Below are 26,593 nucleotides of genomic sequence, written 5' to 3'. Positions count from 1 at the left end.
CTATCTAAGTTTTCCCAAGTATTAAAGAGAGATTTTCTTATGTTTCCTTTTGAGAAAAGAATGGAGAATTAGGGTAGCAAAATTCTATCCTTTGCTCTCTCACTGACTTTCTTACGCTGGAGAAGTTCCTTCTTTCTTGCTTCTCTATATGATGGAAGTTGTTAGATTGCCTCTTTGAGATGAAGAGAACTAATGTTTGCAAAAACTTAAGCCGTTAAAGCCACTTAAGTATTGGCTTCCTTACTAGACTCCCATTTTTCTTTTAATTTCAGATGAGAAGAGAGAATTGAGAATTCATGGCTTTTCTGCCCCTAGCTTTCTCCCGGTTTCCTGAAAATCTCAGTGCTTTTCTGATTAAGTTCATATGCCTCCAATACAGGTACTCCTTGTTCTTTTGGAAAAGGGTCCTGTTCCTATTTAACAGATATACCATTCTAACTCTGTCTAGAGCATTTTCTAATCAGTCTCTAGTGAGGAAGCTACTCATTTGGTAGAGCTAGGATATTTCCTTCTGGAAGGATGGAATTCTTCTGCTTGATACCTTGGCTTCCCTAGATTTGGCAGCATACAGTACCCAAGTAATTTATGTAGTACTGGGTAGTGCCCTGCAGGTGGTAGCACAGGCAAGTCAGCACGCTGCCAGATGGTTGGCCAAGACTTGCATGCTTGTGGTTTGAATCTCAGCACAATACTTTCAGTGTAGCAACACAAAGACTAATTATGGCTTTAAAAACTGAGTATCAGGAAAATGCTGCATATATTTATAATGCTGCCTTACATCCAAAATGTTTATTCTGTCAGACTAAGGATGAAGGAGTAAATTCTGGAGGACCTGTTTACATTACTTCACTTGCATTTTTCATGATAATGCAAAGAGCATCTGATTAAAACCAAAAGCTGCCATGTTTTTAATCAGTTTCTAACCAGCAGTAATTTGATAGCACCTTCTATACAGTTTTTGCTTAACAGGAAATATAAAGTGCAAAAAAGAACTCCCAGTTGGGAAATACTGTCACACAGCACTTTCTGAAACACAATACAGTCTATTCTCCATAACCTTGTAAAAGTAATGGAAGAGCTGGAATATCCTAGGTAAAAAACAAACAAAAACCCCACAGATGGTGAGCAGCACACAGCAGAAACATCCAGACAATCAGTTCCAGCCTAGAGGAGCTGAGAAGCTGACTTGGCACCAGCACAGTTAGATCCAGGCTGCTCCTCCAAAGCCACGCAGGTAATTAGAACAAGTAACACAGCACTCCAGCCCTAAGACAACCACATAGCTTAAGCGCACCCAACTGAATTAAGCTGGCTACACACAACAGTGCCTGACCTAATAAACCTTCCCCCAAACCAGCACACCGTGCAGCGTACTGCAAGTGCTCAGTGGTTTTGCAGAAATGCCAATTTATGAGTTGCAGCTAATTAGACCTGCTGAATTTGTGCAGGGCATTCAAATGTGTCTACAACCTGACCCTAGAAGCACCAGAGTACTTGCATGGTGTTATGCTGGACTTCTAAGCCCTGTTAGAGTCTATCTAGTTTGAAGGAATTCAGTCTGGGTCTGTCTACATGTCTAGAATGGTTGATATGAAACCCAGATAAACCACCCCACCATCAAGCCTCTGTCACCAGTGAGGTATGTTTCTTGGAAATTCCAGGAGCTGATGAGTAAAAGCAACATGACTCTTTACACATTTTCATCACTGTCTATTCTGAACAGCAGCAGTAAGTTGGCTTCATCGTGGCCATTCAGCAATGAGAAACAGTGACATAGTTTAGAATCACATCAAATTTATCTGCCAGCTGCCAGGACAGGCAACACTGCTGCCTCTGTTGAGAAAATCCTAAAGACTACTGTAGCCTCAGTTAACTTGCATTCTCAGCCATGTCACTCACAGGACAACTGATTTATGAATCCGGAAGCCCTGGGATCCCTGATGCCAGGACAGACTAACAGCAAGCTGTCTGTGAGGCATGGAAGCCCATTTCAGGTATTCTTCACCTTCCACTCTGCAAAATTAGGAATTTAAATTTTGAGCCTCAGCTCAAGTCATCATTTCCAAATTCACAGCAGTGCTCCATGACTATTTCAAGGCTTTCAGGTTTCCTATTGTAATATCGGGATCCAATATGGGTGTGACAGCAAGGAGTCTGGGATCCTAAAGTAGAGCAGATCACATCACGGAGTGCTCTAGGCCCAAAGACTTGAAAAGCAGAGCTTTCCAACAGCTTATACTGGCAAGGACACCAGGGGAATTTTAATATAACAGAAGTTCAGACTCCCCATATTTCCATAAAGTTATTTTTTCTTGGAAATTTTCTGATCAGCTATCATGCTAATATAAGACAAAGAGCCCATGACTTGCCTTTGGATTCCAAGTTGAATTTGAAATACTGGCAAAGTCGCATAGAGGATAGATGAGGTCATTTAAGCTTATGAACTAGGTAAAGTCATCACACCAGAAAGTGTAGTGCCACTTTAAACAGGGGAAACAACCATGCAGAAAGGGAAAAATATGTCTTACTATGTTTGAGAGAAAACATTTTCTAAATTTCATAAAGCTAGTAAATAACATCTTACATAAAATGACTAAACTGTATTTCATTATGCTTTTGGCCAACTTTCTTTCCGCCTTTTTGTTTGCTATAGCTGCTAAGTTATCCATCCATATTGGACATACTCTCAACTACTTAATATTTTTCATTATTTTGCTGGCTGGCTTTAGGCATTCTGACAGTAGGTCCGAAGGAAGGAAAAGAGTCCATGCTAAGGAACAAATTCCAATAAAGCCTGGGCTTGCAGACTGGAACTTCTCTTAAAAAACTACTTTATCTCTGAAACCAAAAGCAGCTCACCACCAACCTGTGGTTACTGCACTTTTTTCAAAAGAAATACCTTAAATTTCTGGACCCATTCTACTTTTGTTGAAACAGACTCGTAACACCCAAGATTATAATTTGGCTAACTTGTAAACTTGTAAGGGAATTCTCTTTCCATTTTCCAAGAGCAGAGAGGAAGTACATACAGGAACTTTTAGCTTCAACTCCAAGTGACAAATAAGAACCACTGAAAGACTGGGGTAGGGAGAAGTCTACATCTTTAAATTGTTTAAACCTAATTCAGGGTATCTGAAGTAGTCTGATAAGGTCTTAAAGTGACTATCATTCAGCTTATTTTTACTAGTTAACACATTATTTTAATTCAAATTGATCATACTGTGTTGAATGGCCTAGGGAACCCACATTCACAATCAGATATCCAGGGAAACCCTCAACGTTAAATTATCTGATTGGGATTTCCAAAATTTCCCCATGATTATTTTTGTCACTTTAGCACATACATGGAAGATTTTACATAATCTCATTTGATGTGATGGGTCAAATGCATACAACATAAAATTAATTTTAGTTTATTTTCTTGGTAAATAATCATATTCCAGTGTCAGGAAAATAAACAGCAGTGACTGCTACCTCTTTTGTATTAACTGGCAGCTCTGAAGCAAGATTCATCCAGAGAAGAGCTGCAGAGTTATTCCCCAGGTCCCTATAGCACTGTAAAGAAAAAACAACAATGTGAGAAGAGACAGCAGGCAGGAAAAAGTAACTGAGCAATTATAGAAGGCACCTAGCAATTGATAAAAAGGGCTACTTCTACTTTTTAAGCATTCATACTACACAGTTTCAGGCTTCTGACATTTCCTGCAGTATCTTTCATTCACAAAGCGTTATAAACACTATCATATCATGGAATACTAGATTTCCTTTTTTTCGGTTTTCTTTGGGGAGAGGAGGTTGCTTTTTCGGTGGGGCATTTTAAGGTCTCCCTCTGCTTTTCACCATTTCCCCAGTCCATTTCTATTTCCACTTATACGGTCATTATTCCTTGTATCATTTTCATCGTGAAACCTCAATACAGTCAGCACATCATTTTAACGATGCTCTTTTCTTCCCTAGGCCTTTGAAAATGAGGTCCAATTGCAAGCACAGTATCATATTTACAGGTCTCAGGTTTCACAATAGGTGAGAAACATTCTTTTTTTGGCTTGAACTCTCCTCCAACAGTACAGAAACAGTCATCCTTCTGGTATAGGAAAGTCCTATGGTTTTTGGTGCCTAGTGAGTTATGGAGGCATCGTGGGACTGTGAAATAAGCATGTTAACAGGAAATGGTTGCTAAAAAAAAAGATCAGCAGTAAAAGTTAATCATGCTTGTAATTACCATAAAAATATTATATATTCCCTCAATGCAAAGACAAAGATCTTCAGAGCTCCAGCTTCAGACCAGCCCAGTCACTGTTAATTTAATCACCTCTTAAGACTGCCATCTGTGCTGGCAAAATAGAAACATACAGCATACTTTACTTTTTCCCATGACCCTCTTCCAGGACACACCTTAGAAATTCAAGGTGGTGGTGGGATTAAACCTCTAACCTGTTGTTTAGAAGTCACCGTTGACACTTTATAGAGAATTTTATCTTTTAAAAACCAAGAAGGATGCTCCACAGGATTACTTAAAGGCAAAATCCTCCCAAAAAGTGGTTTTTAATACATCTGCACTAGATGATTTGCCCTTTTTTAAAATAGGCATGTTGTTAACTTACAAAATGTTGCTTCTGAATAAAATAATTTAAGATATTTAGATGAGAAGTGCTACACACATGTAAAATGTTTTGTATATATAAAATTTTAATACAAATATTTCTTATCCTAGAAGCATATGACTGAACTAAATCAAGCAACAAGTCTAGCAAGAGAGGTTAGTGGTTACCTTGGCAATATATACTCTTCCTGCTTTGGAAAATCCTGGGCTCAACTCCTCAACCTACAAAGAACAGAGAGGAGGGTGGGACAGGGCAGAGAAAAGCAGACGTGAGGATATACAAAGGACAGTTTAAACATTTAATGCCTATATTAAGTTTGTTGTATCTCTTTAGAAAAAAAATAGTTAAATTAGATCAGCAGACCCCAATTTAAATATACAAATCAGTTTAAGAATTTTACATAGGTGAGCCTGACTTGGTTAGTAAAGTCCTCAGATTCTCATAAAGTGCCTGTGATTCCCTGAGCAACATTCATAACAGGCTGCCAAGGTTGTGAAATCAAGCATTCAGAAGCTAAGAGAAACTCAGAACCATGACCGCCTGTGCAACCTTCACTACTTCCTCCAGCATGTGTGTATATATCCTTGCCAGACCAGTCTCATCCATTTTGCCTTCTCCTGAACATACTGGTGCCAAAGCTCAGGAATCTTTCCCAAATCTTCTATTTTCCACTTCCCACTTACTAGTTCCCAGTTTCTAATCACTAATGCCCTTCTGCTTTCTCTCCTTCATTTCAGTTCCAGGCATCACTCTCCAAGCACCTTTCTTCCAATATGTTACTACTATCAACCCTTGGCTTGACCTTATTCCATCTGCATTCAAATTAAACGTCCTCTATCAAGATGCCTGGGCCCCTCAGGAGAAGCACTAAGAACACAAGAGAGACAATGTCCCTGTCTTGAGTGCTGTTTTCTGGACTTAGACCTAGTTCAGCCTGTGACCACCCCAGAGCTGCAATTTTCAGGAAGACCTCTATTCCTCTGAAGCACACTGACTGTGGCCAAAACCTGAGATTGACTCTGCTGAGCATATGGGAACTGCACTTTTCAAGGGTATAATTATCTTCCAGAGGGATGCTTTTGCATCCTTTTAAAATTCTCTCCATATTGGACCAAAGCTAAACCTCAGAAAAATTCAAGTTCCTGTTTCAAATCAGAGTGCCACAAATCACAGTGTCAACAAAAATGACAAGTTTTTTTTTTTTTTTTTAATTCCAATGGACAGAAATGGAACACTGCCTCAAACCTACTCTGAAACAATTTAATCATTTTGGCAAAAATTTTCAAAAGGATATAGCCTCAGGCAGACACCTATCACAAGCTTTCATCTCAATTACATTTTTGGCAAATTATAAGCAACTGAGAATAGTGTGATATTCTCTGATACTTAGAAGAACTGTTGGCCCAATCTACAATTTATAAAGTGACAGGGTAATTTATTTCTGTAACACTTCATTAGAGGTACTCAAGAGTAGTTCTCACAAATACAGCCAAAGACCACCTGTTTAACTCATTCATATTGTGCAGACCCTAGCAACAAGCAAGAGCTATATGCTCACAAATGTGACTCAGGCCGTGTCTTAAATACATTTTCATCAACTGGATGGGGGGGGGGGGGGTAGCCATCTAGAGGGTAGAATTAGGATTCCTGCGTTTTAGGAAATACTGTGTAGAAGTACATAAGAAATGTGTCCCTGAAAGCTTAAAGAAGTCAGGTTCAAAAGTTCCAGTTGAGAAGCTGGACCTAATAAGACAGCCTTCTTATAAAATACTCCAAGAGAAATATAAAAGGGAGAATGTTAGGAATATCTCTGCCAGTTTTGCCATGGATGAGTTCAAACAGCTCTTACAGACCAAGAAAGGAGTCTAGACCATATGCATATTAAGCACTGTACCATTCCTTTTTGCAGTTTTTAAATGGAAAGACAAAATCCTCTGAGCACTTTGGATCTAACTCTGTGGTCTTCAGAACGCTTTTTTCTGTCAGCCTATTCTAAAACATAGGCTCCAAAATTTTTGCTTTCGCCAGCTTTTCCTCTTCAGATTCTAGTCAATGGAGATGTATCATGGGACATTTGGAGACTGTTGCATTTACATAGAACATAGGTACTCAAATTCCACATTTGTGATCATATTTGTCAGCTGAGTGATTCCCTTGCTTATCAGATTTCAGTACCCTTAAAAAATTTTGCAGTGCATCTTGTACAGTGGCTGTAGGAGGGGCTTCAAACAAAGCAGCAGCAGTCTTTTTTTCAAGCCATCCCAGATGGGAAACCTGCAAAAAAAGATGAAACTATCAAACCTACCACACACATAAAGCATATGCAAAAGGATACAAAGACAATGAACTATCCAGTTTTATGTAGCTGTCTCATGGACCTCGGAGAAAGCCAAAAAATCACGATAGTGTTAGCAGATTCTGATCAAGTATACAAGTGCAGCTACAGAATTAAACCCAATTTGCTTGTTCTTGTCCCTAGCTTATACTACAAGTCACATTTTGCACACATCAGCAGCCACATGCAGAATGCTCCAAATAAGATTTGTCTTTACAACTGGATATTGCTGCAGGGCAACAGTGTGGATGGTCTAAAATCCAAACCCACCTTATTGCAATCATACCAGTTCCTGGCAGTTCTGACCTATGCATCAGAGCAAATCCACACATGCAGTCGTCCTGTCTCCCAGATTAAATCCTGCGTAAGAACTTGTCCTCACCAAAGATCCCTCAAAAGAGACAGTCTTCCCACCAACACACATTCATACTTTGAGTAGGTAGCTATTATAACCATTCCATGAAATCTTACTGTCCTGCTCCCAGCTTCTAATAAAAAAACTCTGAGATTACAATGGAGGAAGGGAAGCATACAATTGTAACTTCTGATAATACCTTCTTCACTTAGTACTGTATAACTCTCACAATATGCAGAATACCAGGAGTACTAACATATTTCTACAAATATCTGCCTTAGTTTTATAGCTTCTGCAGCTATAAGAGTAGTAAGGCTGAGCAGCAAGTCAACAATAGAATAAGGAGCCAGCAGCTTCCACTGGATCAGCTAGTAATTATCTGTGTCAATTATCTCAGCCACAATCTCTGCAATGTGACTTCATTTTTGACAGCAGCAAAGCACTTTCAAATTGTATAAACTGAAAAGTAGATAGTTACTGCAAACTCTTATTTCTTTTTATAGGCACTAAATCTGATTTATGGTATTTGACTCCAAGCTTTTCCTTGTCAAGAATGCCAAGAATTATAGAGCAGCTGGCACACTTCTTCCAATACCTCCAATACTTTATGTAGCAAGGGCAGAGGAAACACATGCAAAGGATTATACAGATATGGTTTATGCAGAAGCTCTCGCCAGCCCTGATATATCCTTGATCACATCCATATGTGCTTAAAGGATTGAAGGTAGTCTGTTTTTACTGAGTAAAGCATGGGAAACAGTAAAAAGCATGAGCTAGTGTGCAGCTAGTGCTTTTCCTGTACCATTCTTTGCCGTTCCACCTCCCTAGCTCCCTGCAATGACTAAAAAGCTAAGTCAGGAGACCCAAACCCCCTAGAACTTCACTTTTTGGCAGTTCAGAAATAATACTTTTAGCAAACTGCTGCCATCTGGGAAAGAGACAAAAAAAAGGAGAAGAGGAGGAGCAGAATGGTGAAAATAAGTGAAACAGCAAAAAAAAACCCCCCAAAAAACAGTAACTTTTAATCTGTTCAAGTGAGGTACAGCAAGTACTTTAAAAGCCTTTTGTTGATTCAAGGACAGAAGTATTACAACAGCAAGAGCAAATGACCTTGCCAATAAGAAAAAGCATTCTTCATGCCAGAGCTTTAAAAAGCTTCAGCAGGGTTTCAGTACCACAAACCTTTCTCTACTTTCTAGCTTTTGATCATTAGTACAGAGCAACACATGGAAAACACACTCAGCAAGCATTTGTCCTGATTATCAACTAAGCATTTCCATAGTATTCTCTCTTACTATTGTGGGACCTGAGCTCATATAAATTCTCATTAAAATCCTCTACCAACCTAGGACTTCAAGTGGTAAAACAGTATGAAGGTATTAATTTTAGGTTCAGCAGGAGGACAATAAGGAGATGGACTGCCTAAGGCTTCCCAATTACAGTTAAAAAAACACCTTAGATGGAAAGATGAGAGAGATTCTGAATGAGACATACCTTCGGAACAGTGAACATTAGCCTTTACAGTATTCGAGGTTTCTGAATGCAATATACTTACAGCATTCATATCATCAGCGGGGTGCTCTTCTTGGCATTGTTTCAGGACTGAAATGAAGAGTTTCCAGACCCCACACAAATGTAACTTTTAAGCTCTTTCTTCAAGCCACTAAGACATTTCCACACAATTCTACCCATACTTTTTGATGCAATATCTGAATTCAGCAACTGCACAGAACTTGCTCAAGGCTTATGGCTGGTGGTTTAAATCCGCATATCTTTCATCCAAACATCAAATTCCAAGGAAGAAAACAGTAAGAAAAGAGTAATGAACTATTTTACCTGGTAACACCACCTGCCCAAAAGATAGTAAGACTTTGGATCATCCGGTTTCAGTGAAATTGCTTTATCAATGTGTTCCTATGGAAAATCACCACCAACATACATTACATACTTGTTATAAGCAAACATAAAGTCCACAAGAACAGATGAACTTATGTGGAAGGAGGAAAGGAAGGAGAAAGTCCACAATTTAAATGCCAGTGATCAATAAAATCACAGCTATGAAGAGATTAGAAATTTCTTAAAGTGGTTTCAGCGATCATAGAAAACCAGCATTATCAGCCTTAGAAACAAGAATTACTACACAGAAAAAATGAAGCTGCCCTTCATTTTACTCTACTACCTTTTTAGAGCCAGGTAATAATTATACATGGCCTGTTCTGTAGTAACTGTTTCAGGTGCATCCTCTCATCCTATAATATCCTTGTTGAGGATGAAACGTAAATAAAGGAATTTGAGGCAGCTAAGCACTCTGTGAAAGATTAACTACTTTGCATTTACTAAAGGGTACAAGCACACTCGCAGGCAATTACTGAGAAAAAGCTGGTGCAGTATCTAATTACCACATGGTAATGTCATGTTTAAAGTTCTCAGTTTTCCCATGGGTATACATATATTTTATTTGCAAGAACTTTATTCCTCCTCTTTTTCTGAGATTATAGTATGCACAAGCGCACAGCCAGACCCAGTCAACCCCATCACAGATGCTGACCGCATCACTGGGAATCACCTTCCCCAGCCCACATCACCCACCAAGCATTCTCTCCCTTTAAGATCTATCACTTCTCTAATGAGAGCTTAAACCTATTTTCCTAGCTTACTGCTATAAACATTGTTAAACACTCACACAAGAACAGCATGTCCTTTGTTACTCACCTTAAAAACATACCCAACTTGAATGCGCTTCTGAATGCTCTCATGTTCTGATAACTGTCCACAAAGAATAGCATACCTATAAGACACATTTTTAAGAAATCACATACAGTGAACAGTTTCAAAAAACACATTTCACATTCTGTAGGTATCTTCCTTCTGAAGATATCAAAGGGCATATAAGTTTCATAACCTACTGGGGAAAACAGGCACTATCATACATCTTTTACAGGAAAGACATACACAGGAAAAATTCAGCACACAAAAAGGTATTAGCTCGAAGGAGATCAGCAAGTCAAAAAGCAGTGGTTTGACCTGACATGAAAGTTGAGCGCATTGAACACTAGAAAGCCTTATTTCTATATAAAACAGGAACAGCACAGCATACTTCTACTCTGATTTTTTTTAACTCAACAATGAAACTGTGTCAAAACACAGAGCACTGAAGAGTAAATTCTACTGCAGTGAGAGCCATAACTACTAAAAGCTCTAATTAACTATAAGATGCCCAACAATCACCCACTCACAATACCAAATCTATAGCACACTGAATGTCTACTTTGAGGGAAAATATCGGTAAAACCTACCTATATCACGCAGCCCCAAACTGCCAAACTTGGGAAACAAAACAATAATTTTTTTTCAGTGCTGCAAGTCAAACCATTTTAGTTTTGTCTAGTAAGAGACCACAAGAGAAGTACAGTACCTAGTAAAACTAGTTATGTCATGAGCAGTGAACATAATGAAGCTTAATTACCTGTGGATTTACACTCATCTCACCTCCCTGCATCACAGCAATTCTAACCCCCTCTGACCCTGCAGCAGGGCTGCATTGCTTCCCAAGAAAAAAATGAAACTGAAGAGCTGTGCAAATGCACAGCTGCTGAATGGAATACACAAAGCAACATTTTGGCTGAGCTAATTTGGTCTTTGTACTCCACCCAGCCCACTTACACGAGAGCTGACAGAATGCAAGAGGCTTCTACCACTTTTATCTGAAATTGGTCGGTGGCTCAAAAAGATGTCCACCCATCAGCTTTACCTAACAAATGAACAGCAGGAGTACAGAAGCCTCACTGTTTCACAGAATAAAGATAAAAAGGAAAAAGATCCAAGTAAAACTTCCTTGACATTTCTTTTACAACATTCATAGCTCTAACACACGGCTGTGTTGATGGATTCCCTAGCTCATCTTGTCATGTGGTATCCCAAAGCTTCCTTGGTGATGGTTAACTAGAACAGATGTTCAGCAAGGCGTTTCAGGAAAATTATTCAGAAATTTTTTTTGATAGCGTTAAAAAAAACAACAACAAAAAAACCCCACACAAACCACACACAAAGCATTTCACACCTTATTAGTCCTGCCTTTCAAAATGCCCAAACTGACTTCTCAAGGTGTAAGTTACAATACGGAAAGTTTTCTTTCTCAAACTCTCTCCTGCAATAGTAAACCCAGAGCACAGCAGTGATGTTGCTACTAGGTTAGCAAGGCAGACTATTGTAGGAATACCAGCAGAATGAGTAGAGAGAAAGACTGCACATTTCACCTTATCTTTTACCTCCTACAGCAGGTAATATACTACACAAAGGTTCCTTTACAAGGTCCAGTTTTGTTTCCTGAATATTTACTGTTTTATCATTATGTTTTTTTTTTCTAAAAGATGTTAATTTTCTTTTGAAAAACTTCGGTTCAATTCTTGAATTCTTATTCTCACAACAATGGAAAAATATTAACAGATCAATGCCTTAATTGCATAGATCCCTTTCCCCAAATTGAAAAAACTCATATCTGCACTGCCATGATCTATCACTCGCAGATGATCAAATAATTGTTTTTATGCTCTTCCCAAGTTCATTTCACAACAAACATCAGCCTATGCTAAATATACCTAAGCAGAACATGACTGAGATTTACAAATACAAGACAAGTATAAAGGGGCTATTTTCTAAGGTCACAAGATAAAATATTCTTACAAAATAAACCATGTGGTCTGTAGCCCCGGCTATTGCACAGTAAATTGTCAGAATATGGCTCCTATTATCATATTGTTTAGACTCCTGAATATGTGGGCAGGCATTAAATACATTTAGACCAGGTTTAAGGTCCCACTACAAAATGTAAATCCTGGAAACAACATTCCTTTTTAAAATAGAAGCTAAAATTATGAATAGCCTCCCTTTATATTACCTGTCCTCCCCCAAGAAAGTCTCACAACTTCCTTCAAACAAATGATAGATCCAATGGCACACTAAACTAGCTCAATCTGATCCCTCCATACAACATGCTTACGGCTACAACAGCCATACAAGTATCAACTGGGGCAACATTCAGCTGTTAAGATTATTATCATATCAGACACTTTATATATTTTTTTTAACAGCTCTGTGAAATGTTAAGTAGTAAACAGTGGTCCTATGATATTTTCGTGACATAAAACAAACAAACAAAAAAGAAAAATACAGTATGAGATTCCTGAACAGTTTTTTCATTGTTGTCCCAGGGTAAAAGACAGTAACTCAAACCAGATCTGCTGGTCTCAGCCACTGGCCTGTCTGTTGTTCTTCCAGGCAAGATCCTGCAGTCCTGAGCTTTCTGGCTGTCGAGGTCTTCAGATCCTGAATTCCCTCCCTCATTCTGTTTGCCATACCAACATGGTGTCTGCTTTTATCTCTTCTACTTGTTTAACTTGGCTTGCTCTTCAATATTTGAGCTATTTAATCCCATTCATTTTGCGAAATGCCTTGGGATGAATTTCATGAGAGGCACTATTGAGTTGCAGGAAGATTAACTAACAATAATAGGATGGACTAGAAATAATGAGTTAGGAAAGGGGACTTTCTTCTTCTGTAAACATTACGTAACCTCTGAAATGCTGTTCAGATAGATATCTAAGCAAATTACCGAAACCTTGTATTATGCTATTTGCTTGATTATTATTAACCAGAACGATTCATTAAGCTGCAGACCTTGATCAAACCACAAGTTCCCACTGGAATCTCAGCTCAATAAGGATTTCCCTGTTTATTAGAAAATGAACTCTGTAGAACAAGAGTACAGATACTACCAGATGAGAGACTGTCTGTTCTTCCTGCTCAAATCCCAGAGCTCAGTACTGGCAGCTTTGAAGAAACTTCATTTTCAAGGCTGCACTCTGGCTGACACCCATTTGAGCAGGACATTTGGCCTCTGAACACAAAATATACAGCTCTTCCCAGTCCAGCACCTCCAACTTCATGATTAGGGTGCCTTGCCGACCAAAGCACACTTCTTATCTCTTACTGTTTCAAAGACTCACTAACAGAAAGTCTGCTGATGTTCCTTTCTGCATAGGACAAATGTTAAATTAAAAAGAAATGATCAGGAAAATGGGAGGAAGAGAAGGGGAAATAAATGGTTAGAATCAGCTATTTTCCAGCATATTGATAAAGTGAAAGAGTGCGTTTTATATTGCCAAACACAAATCAAATATGAATGTCAAACCACTAACAACAGCATGAAGACATGAAAGTCCTATCATTTTATTGGAATAAAAATTTGCTTCACATGTATTCAGTCAAGTGATTTTATTTTTTTAATGTCACAAATTAATGGGCTAGATCATATTTGTATTCAATCAGTCTGATCTGTAAACTGAAAATATCAATGTTAGCCTGTAAAATTGCTGAATGCTATTCAAGTAGCATTGGTAGTGAGAGTGGTATAGATCAAGAGAGAGGTTTTTATCATACACAGACAAAGAGAAAAAAAATCCTAGTCATAACTCGATTTTCAGTTACCAGAGTCAGATGAAAGCTAGAAAGGAAAAACACCTTTAAAATCAAGTAAATAATTCAGAGAAGCAATACCTTGGGAGAGATAACAGAAGTCCCAATGACTTAACATGAAATTAATGAGCAGTTGGTCATAAAGAGCTTGGAAAAAAGCACTCAGGCCTTAACTTTTCTATGCTCAAAAGAAGGGGAGACAAGATCCAAGGAAAAAATTAATCTGAATACTTGTCACGTAGGAAAGCCATAGTACTCTTCAAGGCTTGTCTGTACAGAGAACTCAGGACCTCGGGGTGCAAATTCACAAAGCATCAGCTACTCTACATTAATTCCCCATTTGGATATACTTAACAGCCGTGCACTCCAACTGGAAGTGAACAAGTTGCACAACAAAAAGATATCCCTCATTAAAGGCCAAAAACATTCATGCGGGATAGCTTCTGTATTCCAGTTTTACAACCTAGTATTCTGCACTGACTTCCTAGTACAGATGAGCTGCATGTCAAGGTTTGGCTTTGCCGTACTAGCGTAGGAAGTCTATGGGCTGCAGGTCAGTTGAATAATAAATGTTGGTTTACTCTGAATAACACCATCTTACTTTGCTGTATTCACTACTGGTCATACCGCTTCTCACAAAAGGGTAAGACCTCATCAAGAGCCTTGCTAGTATGATATGGGAAACAAAAAGCCCGGTTTCAGGCCTGAAAGAATCAACATTTATGCCCATTTAGTGAATCGACATGTATGGCCTAATTTAAAAGGGGTTGTGGAAGATGATGGCACAACTGCTAGAAATTTAAATCAGTACAGATCACATTCTGGAATAGAACAATACTGTAATTTACTATTACTGTCTCAGTTTTCCATGGAGATTGGAATTTCTGTGGGTATTTTCACACTAACAGATTGCATCGAAAACTGAATTGATAAACAATGGCTTCATCCTTGCTCTCACTTACAAAAATACCTAAATCTGCTCTTAAACTGTAACAAAATCAAGCTTGTGTATAGGGACATTTGTCAGGATTCTTCCCACCACTCTTTAAAAAACATTTCATTTACTAAATTCTGAAAATTGGCTACTGCCCAAAGTCACAAACTTATTTCCATAGGAAGCATGTATTTAAATATTGCAGTCTATCTTAAGGCATACTTGCAGAAGACTTCATAAATACTTTAAGTTATGAGATTATGTGCAAGATTCACTCGATACCATCCCTGCAACTTAATACAACAAAAGCCTATAACTACTTTTTCAGACAATGCACTAGGTAAATGAAATACATCTAGCTGGATCATTCCTAAATTCATGATAGCAGTCCTGTTTCTGATGCCTTTGAAACATTTTAGTAGTGATTTTAATTTCTTTAACAAGCTCTCAGAATCCCCCTTCAATTTTAATTTTTTAAATGAGTAGCATATATTTACTCTGAACCTCTAAAATACAGCATTTACACAAGCTTTGAATAGTTTTCAGGCACTTTATTCCTATGGCTCTTCAAGCTTCCTCATTCTTATTAAGTTTCTTTTGAAGTTAGCATTACTTACCGAAATTTTTTCCATGCTCCGACACGGATGTTCAGTCTCAGTACGTTATGATAACAACTACAACGTGATTCTGCTGTCATAACACTTTGGACCACATCCCATTCATTGCTCAATACCAATTCAAGACTTGTTTCCTCTTACAATGCTTCAGAACTTTATCATCATCATATTGTATCATTTACGATGCATTAAAAAAAACAAAAAAACAGTTTCTGCATTACATTCCAACATGCCACATATTGAGTCTTGGGGGAGAGCAGGAAGAGAAATGGTCTCTTGACACCATTGTGGATTTCTGCTCTCCTGAGCTCTGTAATTTTCTTTAGCATGTGTGTTACTATCCTAGCCAACTAATATTATGTATATTCTATTTCAGCATGGAAATTAAATTCTGGGGGATTCTCTGTTAATCTGTTGATATGGTTAACTTATTTACCTTGTTTAGTCTCAGCTTTCTTTACCACGCAACACTCCTCCACTGGAACAACAATTCTGCCATATCAATAGAACTTGTATTCTGGTATTAAAATGAACACAGCAAACATCTGGGTTTTACTGCCTAAATAAGATTATTTCTTAGGACTGTTCAGCACTACTTACTACCTCAACTTTTTTAGTTCTGTCCTTTCAGTCTTAAAAAAAATTCTAACCTCCTCTCTAGGAAACACATACTCCAGAGTTCTGTGCTTTTCCACATCTCTCAGCTCCTCCCCATCTTCAGTATAAAAGCTCCTCCATAATCTTTTAAAACTTCTAGTGTCAAATGTTTGATTCCATGTTGGTTAGAGTCCATCACTCCTTATAAACTCCATTTATTCCAAAAATTTCCCCAAAGCGTAATAGAGCTAAGCCCTTCTCTCCTCTGCCCTCTTCTCCAACACTGTTGAGGCTGCGCCTCTGCCTGCTCCTGCACAAAGCCAGGAATATGGCAGAGAACATTGGCATGACTGTCTCAACCCTCAACCCCATCTCTAGGAGCTTCCTAACCACTACTGCTCCCTGTGTTGCTGCTACACATCTGCGGTACAACCACTGGCCCTTCCCAAGTACTCCAAAAGCTGCAGTATGAGTCATACATTTGATTATGGAGTATGCCATAACAGCCACAGATATATCACACAGTCCTAATCCCACAGATTTTTGCTGCTCTTGGTGGAAGGGGAGGGGGGAAATCCATCCAGCTACTATGAAGCGGTTCAAGTCTGATTCATTTTTCTTCTTAAGAAATTCTTTTCTTTGGTTATACTACTTGTTACCCACATCCATGTTTGCTGTCCCCTCCATTCTGCCCTCCACCTGAGTCTTGGCAAGTTTTCAACCTTCACAATAGACAGTTGTTCTTAGTTCCACAGCTGAAAATTCTCCTGAATATTTACTATACTACTGTATCACCATCAAGTAGAAATTTTCCCCCAGGTTTTCAACTGAATGTATTAGTCTTCCCTTAATATTCTAAAACCATCAAATAACAGTACTGTAAACTGTCAGAGTTCTTGCATTTCATGTCAGATGGTTACAGGTCTCTTTGAACTGGTCACTGATATATATATATTTTAATCTAACTGAACGGAACAGGACCTCCGAGACTTAACTAGAATACACAGTTATTTGGAAATGCAAATTTTATTTCTTTACAATTATTCTTCTCCTCACCCCTGACATTTTCCAGGTAGATTAGTTTGGGAATACTGTGGAGGCAAGATTTCTAGCCTTAGATAAGGGAAGTAAAGGGAATACACTTTGCACACCTTGGGTCTGAGCCATAGGTATTTCCTCAAAAACAAACAAACAAAAAAAACCCCCCCAAAAATCAAAAAATAGAACACAAAATCCCCCAATGCTTCCCTGCCCCCCCCTCAGAAAACCAAACTCCCAAACTACCCAGCAACACTAATAGGATCAGAGATTACAAAATTTAGAAGGGAAGCCCAAGGTCTATATGAGAAATCATGATACTCAGAATGCTATCAGTCAAGACTAATTATATAAAACTGAAAATCATCATCTAGTATGGAACAATAACACACTGGTAGTGAAAAGACTATCTTACAAATCCCCCTTGAAATCCAATGGGCCTTTAAATAAAAGGGCTTTCAGCTGCTCATGTTTGTCCTGAAGCCAGCCATTAGAAAGCATAGAAACCTTACAAAAATGTTCCATTACTCAGTATGACCAACTGTAAATTCTAAAACTCTTGAGACAGCACTTCCAGTTCTTGGGACTGGTTAAACAAAAAAATTTAAATAGCTAGCAATTAGTGGTGACATTCACAGTTGGCTCCAGTTAAGAGCGTATTCTTTCTTTTCTTCTCTAGCTGCTGCACTGGTCAGGTAAAACAAGACTTAGAATAGGAGTGGTGCCAACTTAGTGGAAGTTCACGTGCTCCTCTCGGCACAGCGGGGATTGCTAAAGGCAGGAAAATGAATCAGCCAAGTGAGGGGTGAGAAATGGAATACAAAAAGACCTATCCCCTCAGGTCGACGGGTCTTCCCTCTTGTAAACTAGACATTTTAGAGATGGTATCTATTTGCTCTGACTGCCTCCTGCTGCCAGAATAGAGTGTACAGCTGTATCACAAGATGAAGGCTGCAGAGAATGACAGCTCAAATCCCACAGCGAGGGTGCTACTTTGAAGTAAAGGATTATACTCAGCCTAGAGCTGGGAAGACGTCAATGAATTTCAGATTTGTTGCCCGTTTACAAAAATTGCAACCAGAAACAGCATAGTTGAAGTCTATTCCTTATATTGGACTTCCTACTGAACACTGACATCCAGAGCTTTCCTGTTCACTTCTCCAGAAAGGGAGGCATAAAAGGTTACCAAGGGTTATCAAAAATCTTCTGGCACAGAATATCTCATAAAGTTAAAATGAACTATGAAAAAACTTCATATAAAATGGAAAAAGTTAAAATAACATTGTGGCAATTCTGTAACTCCTAATTTAAAGAAAATACCTGCATTTCTTCTATTCTAACCAAAAGATACATTTTTCTTTACAAGTAAATTCTGGGTGTCTGGCAGTCGTTGCGCAGTAGAAGACCTCGGCTTCCAGGCTGACAGTCATCAACACAGTTTTATCTCGTCATAAAACTTTCCTCAAACTACTCTATCAACCTGCCTCAACACTAACTGAAGAAACCCAGACAGTTATTTCAGGTAAGGTATGCATGCAGGGGTATGGGCATTTGGAGAAGTGGAAACAATCAGAAACACGGCATAAGTTTTGGCTCACAGCTAAATTCCTTAAGGGCCCGGACAATCTACCGGTGCTGATCTTATCTGAAATGTTTTTTCTGGAACCAGCTTTGTAACTGGCAGTCACGTACTTTATCCCCAGTGGTGGGAATTTCACTAGTGGCAATTATACTTGTTCTAATCCTTGAGATAAACAAAACAAAACAAAAAAAAAAGAAAAAAGGAAAAAACCCCAACTTTCTGCTCATCCACCAAAATGGTGGATGGTTTTTTGGTTTTTTGGTTTTGATGGTTTGAGCATGATGCCTAACAGCCTTATTTGATGCTGTCTAGTTCTTGCTTTGGAAAATAGCACTCCCACTTCTCCATGCCACTCAATGCATAGATATCTTATATTCTTCTCAGTTATCTTCCTTCCAGTCTGACAAGTCTTAATTTATTCAGTAACTCCATTTACAAGAACTGCCCTACACTTTTGATCTTCCATGTTGCACATCTCTGAATATGCTGCATTTTTACTTTTTAGAGGTGAGGATAGATCTGCATACAGTTCTCAAGAGAGAGATACTTCATATTCCCCTTAGGAGCATAATTCTCCTCTGATTTCAAACGAAAAACCGTTTGTCACGTTCTACCCTAAGCTTTAGGTGCAAAGACTAAACAGCCCACCAATGCTTATCTAAATAAATTTTTAACTGCTCGAACATGATGCTGAGATGATTTAAACACTTATTTTAGTTGTTGGCCATCAGCTTTTGTGAGCAACTAATCTCACAGCTGTTTTGTGCATGTTAATTCCTCTTATCAAGTTTTAAAACTGCATCATGTTAAATAAGTTAACTAATATATTACTTAAGAAAGACATATGCACATACACTTTCCTAAGCCATAAGCCTGTTTGTGCCTTTTCTTTTTTTTAACTAGTAAGCTAATTTCACTTGTATGTGTGATTTTTTTTTTCCTCAAGACACAATAATTAAATTATGTATCTCCATACTGGAGACTGGTATATTTATTTTAAATACATATAAGGCATTGCCCGACCCAAGTATATACATATATAACCTAAGTGTATGTACACACAAACATATAACTAAACATTTATTTTAACATAAAATGCACTCACACTAGAGGGCACAGCAGGCTACTGCATCATACAATTAAAGCAGAACAATTTTAGTGACTTAAGTCCTACAGCAGCATTTTGTTAATTGAAAAAACATGTATGTAGGTATGTACATATGCATGTACACTGGGAAGTGAAAAAGAAACCTCATTTCTCAAATTCCCATAGACGTCCTCTGAATCTTTTTTATCTTGAAGCAGGTTTCCTCTATCACACAGTTCCATAACTTGGTGGAAAAGGTAATAGAATATGTTATTTTGGCTGAAGTGATATGGCAACTGGGAGCAAAGCTACGCCAACAGCTCTTGGTAGGATTCTTGTGACTGTTCTGGATGATAGTTTGGGAACTAACTCTGTTTTATTTACGCAACTGCAGGAGACCTCATGGTAGTTTGACTCATTAGTATTGTCATGGTAGCACTGCCATATCACAATCATTGTAGTTAGAGCAATACGAACTTTATGCCATTGCCAAACCACAAAATTCCCAAATGCCCAGACATTTGTATGAAGGTCTTCAGTATTTTTATGAAAACAAGTTTGATTTTTTAAAATCAAAATACAATACTGTTTTTTCTTTTTTCTTATTGCACTTTCTAGGCAGGTTATGTTTCATGTCTGCTAAATAACAAGCTTTTTAGCTTTGTTCTAACGAACCAACAGGAACGCTCAACAACTAAAGCAGTTCAAGATGCCTTGAAAATGACTCTTGTTCCTGTTCACAAGCAGCAAAAGCCTGCTGGATAAGCAAAGCCTCATCCTTTCCAAAGGCTACCATCTGCACAAAAAAAAAAAAAAAAAAAAAAATCTGATCAAGATCTCCTAAGATTAAAGCAACAACCCAACCTATACAAACAAATGATTCTTATATCACATTAAAGGCTTAAGGCAGGATATGACTTAATAACTGTCTCAACTTGGAAGACAAAAGTGCAATGCTAAGAATCTCAGGATGAATTCAGGTAATCACTCAAAACACCTTCCACTTGCAGATATCAAATCTGCTTGAAAGTTTGTGGTAGCCTTTAATTTTATGCTTCACATCAGTCGCTATCAGGGATTTGCTCATGGTTAATCCAGTTTCAATGTCTTAGCAACAAGCTCTCAGAAAACAGCCTCATTACACATGGAATGAATGAAGAAGTGTCTAGCAACTTGAACTCCCAGTCTTGCCAGTAAGACACCCAAGAACCAAATATCAAACTAATTAAATGTCCTGCTTTGAAAAGAGTGAAGGAGGAACAAGAGACAGACTGATATAGATTAAATTTTAGGATTTTAGCACACTTTTCATGATATTCTTAAAAGTAAACTAAGGAAACATAGTATAGCTGTAACTGGTATAAAGTTGATATGCAATTCATAGAAAGGTGAAAGTGGGAGCTCCATCACTGGGGGTCTGTGTAATCTGTTTTGAAGAATATCTATCAGAAAGAATACAACTTTGTTTTGGTGTAAATAAATCACCCGAGTCTTCCACCTAAGTTTTCCATGATTAACTGGTGTTTGAGAGTGACTGCGAATGAATCATTGTCACAGTGGGAACGCACATTGAATGGAGCGTCAAAAAACTCCCCTGATAGCAACACTCTGATGGTATTGATTAAATTAGGTAATATAACAGAGATGGAGTTTAAAAAGGCTGTGAACTATCCTGTGCTGGAGGATTCAAGTAGCTGGAGGAGGGCAATGGAGAATCAAACTCTGAATTCAATCTGGAGGTTACAGTAGGTCACAGGCAGCACAAGGCAACAATATGATGCTGTTGCCACACAGGAAAAAAAGGAAGACTTGTTTACAGTGTATTAACAAGAATACATATGACACAAGTTAACCATCTACAAAGTAGTAGCAAGCCTCAACTAACGTACAGTATATAATTTTTAAGTAATAAATTAAAAAAGACCAATTAGAGAAGACCAAAATAACATTCTTGAGTACTACTGGTAGCTGAATTTTGCATGGGAAACACATGGCATAAAACTTCATAAATATTATTTCCATACTGAAGGCTTCCCTCCACACCATTTTTATTACAATCTTCCCCCAAGAAATGAATGAAAACAGACCAAGTTGGGGCCATTTAGTAGCTGATAGTCTTTCTTTCAGAGATCACAATTTTATAAGACATCTCTTTCTTTGTGTCTAACAAATAGAAGGCAACTGACTGTAAGTGTCACCTTACGTCACTGTTGTTGAAGGACGGAATTACAGGGAGAGAAGCAACAAAATTACTTAAGGGAAGGAGAAAGGAACACAAGGAAGGGAAAGGCTGGAGCAATTGGTTAATGTTCAGGGCAGAGAAAGCCCAAACTCACAGACTGTAAATACATTCTAAGCATCGGCATGCATGGATCCCTGCTGAGATGTTTTTTGTGCCATTTCATACTTGACAATAGTTTCTCTCACTTGGCTCTTTCCTGGCATTCCCATTCCGAGAGCCTCCATGGCTCAGGACACAGAGGTGCTGCAGGGTACTGGCATCCCTGTGAAAGGGAGGTAGCCCCCCCCCCCCCCCCCACTATTCTGAGTGTTCTGGGTGCTATTGGCGGCTCCAGCCGCCTATTTTTCCTCCTCTTGGTGCTGAAATATCTTCTATTGCTATGGTCGTTTCTGTCCCTAATTTATATTGTCAGCATGTCCCCGGCTTAATTCACCTGGGGAACAAGAAACACTCAGCTCATAAATCTAAATCATAGCTCAAAACTGGCCAGTTCTGGGCAGTATTCCATGAAGAGTTAAATACTGAAGTACTGCCAATTGTTAAAATTAAAGCTATCTCCAAGTTGTTCTCAGAACGCTGTCACATTTCAAGAACATGATATCCACCCACAGGACATCCAGATGCACCAACTGGATTTAAAGGAGGTGGTACACAATTCAGGGTTTATCAAGTGTGCAAATGGTTCTCTCGTAAAGTTTTCGTGATGCTCTACCAAAGTGACAGACTCTTCTGAGAGAGGGCACATTTCAAAGGCTCATTCAGTCCAAGAGAGCATTCCCCCCCACTTCTCATTAACATACATAATATCTCCAAGATGGGGCAAAACATATTACTTCTTCTGCAGTGACAGCTCTCAGCTGTCAGCAAATAGCATTTAATTTTCAGCGTGAAATATTCAGCTCAAACAAAGGCTGGTAATGCAACACCTGCAAAATTTTTCCCAGATGGATCTTTGAAACCCTTCGGCATTGTGTTGTACATTCAAGATTTCTTTTAACAATAGGAGTTGAAGCCAAGGCAAACACACAGCCCTCTCCTTTCCTGATCCTTGAAGCTGGTGTTACATACTTGCAGTTGCACTGCAAACACACACCAAAATGGACAGGAAGTTCTAACAGGGAATCAGTTTTTTCTTTCACTTGATTCCTGAGGATTTCACATATTCATGTTTAATATGCATAATGCACAGGCTTGTACAACAATCAGTGCCTTTTCCATCCACCCCAAAAAGCAAGGAAGAACAAACATACAAGCTTTCTCTGTTCTCCTGTCCGTGAGCTGAAATAAGCTAAGGGAGCAAGGTTATTATTTAGTTGGACATAATATCTATCTGTTCAGAGATCTTTTACAATTAAGGCAAAGAATGACTTTGATATATGTGCCAGAGATAAGAATCAGGGAATTATAAGACAGGAGCAGACAGGCATTAAGAACACTTGGTACAAAATTAATCAGCCTAAGAGGTGCAAATGTAGTCTAAAGGCTAAATACCTCAAAACCCCACATTTCTATATTCCTAAATGGTGCCTACAAGGAATGCATAGACACAGAGATCAATTGCATTGTACAAAGTCTGACTTGTCTTTATAGCACTGACCAAATCTCAGTTCTGTTTCTTCTGTGGAGATGTCTCTCTTGAGACCAGACGATTTCCGAGACCAAATGACTACAATAGTAGCTTTGTACTAATCTAATGTCAAGACGACCCAAGAGATCCATGAAAAGACTCTGCTTCATATTTGGGCAGATTTCAAGGCCAGTCCAGAGCAAGTCCCAGACACACTGCTTTCCATATCATTCTTGACAAACCACTTACTATCATTCTGCCAAAGCCTTCAAACGATCGAGCCACAAAATGCCCCAAAGCTGCAGGCAGTCATCTTCCACTCGGTGTCACCGAAGCCAGCATACAGGAAAAACAGAGCCCTAACACCACATATGCAATCACAAGCTTAAAGCTAGCAATTATCACACAGAATAGACATTGAAATCACTGGGAATATTTCTTTAAAAATGTCCACTTAATATGTTGCGGAAAAGAGAAAAAGAATGTTAACTACTGTACGTAGAGGTAAGAATGAGAAGAATCACCACAAGAGTACTACAAAAATCCACGCTGCTCTTGCAACTTGCGTTCTGCATTGAATTCTGGTTCTCTCTTCTGAAAAAAAGTTGTAATAGCAAGAGAAAAATACAGAGATAGACAACAGGAGTGACAATGGTAATAAAATGATCTCCTATGAGAAGAGACAATAAAAGATTAGGATTCTGCAGCAAGGGAAACAGATACTGAAACATGACAGAGAGATGATAAAACCAGAGTTACAAAGAAAGCGTGAATAGTCATTTCCTATTCACTTCATAAACCAAGAGCTAGAGCATCAAATCAAAACTAAAAAAGCAAGCTTCAAAACTTCTATTGGTACTTTCAAACAAAAGAAACAGCGTTTCTACTAAAGGATGTTAAGTTATGGAACTTATACCAGAGGATGTCATGGAAATGAAGAGTGCCTAGTGGTTAAAACAGGATTACATGAACCCATGAAGGACAGGTCCATCAAGGGCTATCATCTGAATGCAGACTCATCTCTAAACTTTTGATTGCCAAAGTTAAGGATGCCAGAATGAAGGAAAATAATCATTCTATAGTTCACCTATTTTTTAATATTACCCTCAACATTGCTACTAGCTATGGTTACAGACAGTATGGTGAACTAAACAGAATTCTGATCAATGTGTCCAATCCTTGAGTAAAGACAACCTATAATGTCTTTTGGAACTATGTATTATCCAACAACTTTGAGTTTTCATATATTGGGTATCACCATTTCATATACTGAGTATCATCTCATTAACCATAATTTTTTTCTTAGGTGAAAGTTAATTAGAGTAAGAACAGACTGTAATTAAAACAGCCTGTGACCAGTCCATGACCCAGGCAGAGCTGGAAAGGGAACAATTTCCTGTTTTATTTATGATATAAAATAATTATTTCTGTTACTGATAAAGGTACTTACATATTCCTTTCCAATAAATCCCATGCCTCCCACATGTTGCTCTGCTATTTCCTTTCTGCAGCTGCCCCTTCTGAAGCTGTTCTCTAGAATTAAAAGCAAGATGTAGATGTGTGCAAAGACAGGAAGCCTTGCCTCTGTTCAGAAGAGGGACAGGTCTAAAGGGACAAGAGCTTGTGGACTCTTTCAGCAAAACTGTTCTGGAAAGAGGTGTGCACAGGTTGTAACAGAAGCATGGAGTCATAGGAGAGCGCTCAGTTCAAAAGGCTCAAGATTTGCTGTTGGAGACAAATGACTAAATATCACATTACAGCCAGTGCAGCCAAGATATCATTAAAAAAGCATGTATTTAAAGGCACCATACTGAGGTTCTAATACAAAATACAGAAGAAAAACAAAAAAGCAGTATCAGCTTTAATAACATGTAGCCCCGGTACTGAAAGGTTCACACAAATAACCTGGACCTACTCAGATTTCAGCCCAACCTAAGAATCCAGGGCTCTTCGGAAATCTTTGGGTCAGCTAGTTCTGTACACAGTAAAACTCTGGATTATACAGTTAATCCATCAATATTATACTCTGAAGTGGAATTTTGCTCTGTAGAATATCAAAAGTTCAAGTACTAAAGCAACTTAAAACTTTAACAGTCAACGTGGTGACCAAAAAACATTCCTTCAAGAAGTTAAAGCAGCAGAAAGAGCCAAACACCTGAATCTGCTAAAGAGATTAGTCACACTGTCTCCCCAGTATCCTTGCTTCATATCAATACTTAAATTGACAAGTGCTATTCATTACTAAGAGCTAAAGTACACAGTCTGAATAAATGCATTTATGGTCTTGAAAAGAAGTCAGCAGTCCAAACAGATCCTCCAAGTACAACTATTCATCTCGGAAGAGCATAGGTCTCCTTTGGTAAAGCTGTTCAGCACCCTGTCTTTTTCTGATAATTTCAAAAAATAATACAAAATTTCCACTAAAATTCCTGTTCTCTTTTATTGTTTTACAGATGATCACTCATTCACTGTAACTGCTGATCAACACTGTTTACCAAGCAATTAGCCCAAATACCAGAAAAGCATATTCCCTATCACTACTTTGTCTGTACTACCACAGAAACTTTCTTGCAGTATATTTTTTCAGAAGGACAAACAATCTGTTCAACTGTTCACACTCAAGTTTCAACAAAAGCCTGTTCATACAGGCTGCTGAAGAGACCAAGGTACCTGCCTCTCTTGCCTATATACGTACCAGAATGCTAACCAAGTGCACCATTTACACAACCACAGTACACCTTGCTTGTTTAAATCACAGATCGTTTTATCTTCTATCACGCAGAAAAAAACCAAGCCTTTGTACACGGAAAGCCATATACTGCCACTGCTACTGTCTCAATTCATTTCCAAGCCATGGCTCTTTGCAGAATGACAAGTATCATACACGATCAGAATACAGCAGTGCCAGATCTGAAGACACTCTCCAGAAGACTGTCAAAGTCTACCTGCTACGTACGGTCTTTATACTTACTCCAGAACTGAGATAAACATAAGAATATGGGCACAACACTAAGCCTGAGGTAACAGGCCTAACTGAATGAGGCAAATATACTGCCTCATGACATAAAGCAAGCAACCCCGCACAGCACTGTGGTGCACAGATTTACATCCTGGAAATATCTGCACTGCACTCTACTGCATGGTATATACAAACCTTAAGA

General features: G+C 38.5%; 1 protein-coding gene across 1 annotated transcript in view; it reads right to left on the bottom strand.

Moving 5' to 3' along the window:
- Positions 1-26,593, bottom strand: part of RMDN3 (regulator of microtubule dynamics 3) — a 44,154-nt gene that overhangs the window by 4,858 nt on the left and 12,703 nt on the right. The window contains exons 7-11 of the mRNA XM_067295801.1: positions 10,007-10,082; positions 9,131-9,208; positions 6,780-6,878; positions 4,772-4,825; positions 3,475-3,555 (exon numbers count right to left, since the gene is read on the bottom strand). Coding sequence (XP_067151902.1) covers positions 3,475-3,555; positions 4,772-4,825; positions 6,780-6,878; positions 9,131-9,208; positions 10,007-10,082 — 388 coding nt within the window. The remainder of the gene's footprint in view (positions 1-3,474; positions 3,556-4,771; positions 4,826-6,779; positions 6,879-9,130; positions 9,209-10,006; positions 10,083-26,593) is intronic.

This window comes from Apteryx mantelli, chromosome 4, assembly GCF_036417845.1.
Source record: "Apteryx mantelli isolate bAptMan1 chromosome 4, bAptMan1.hap1, whole genome shotgun sequence".
Taxonomy (NCBI): Eukaryota; Metazoa; Chordata; class Aves; order Apterygiformes; family Apterygidae; genus Apteryx; species Apteryx mantelli.
The sequence above is the reverse complement of the archived record's forward strand: the minus strand, read 5'-3'. Positions and strand labels throughout refer to the sequence as shown.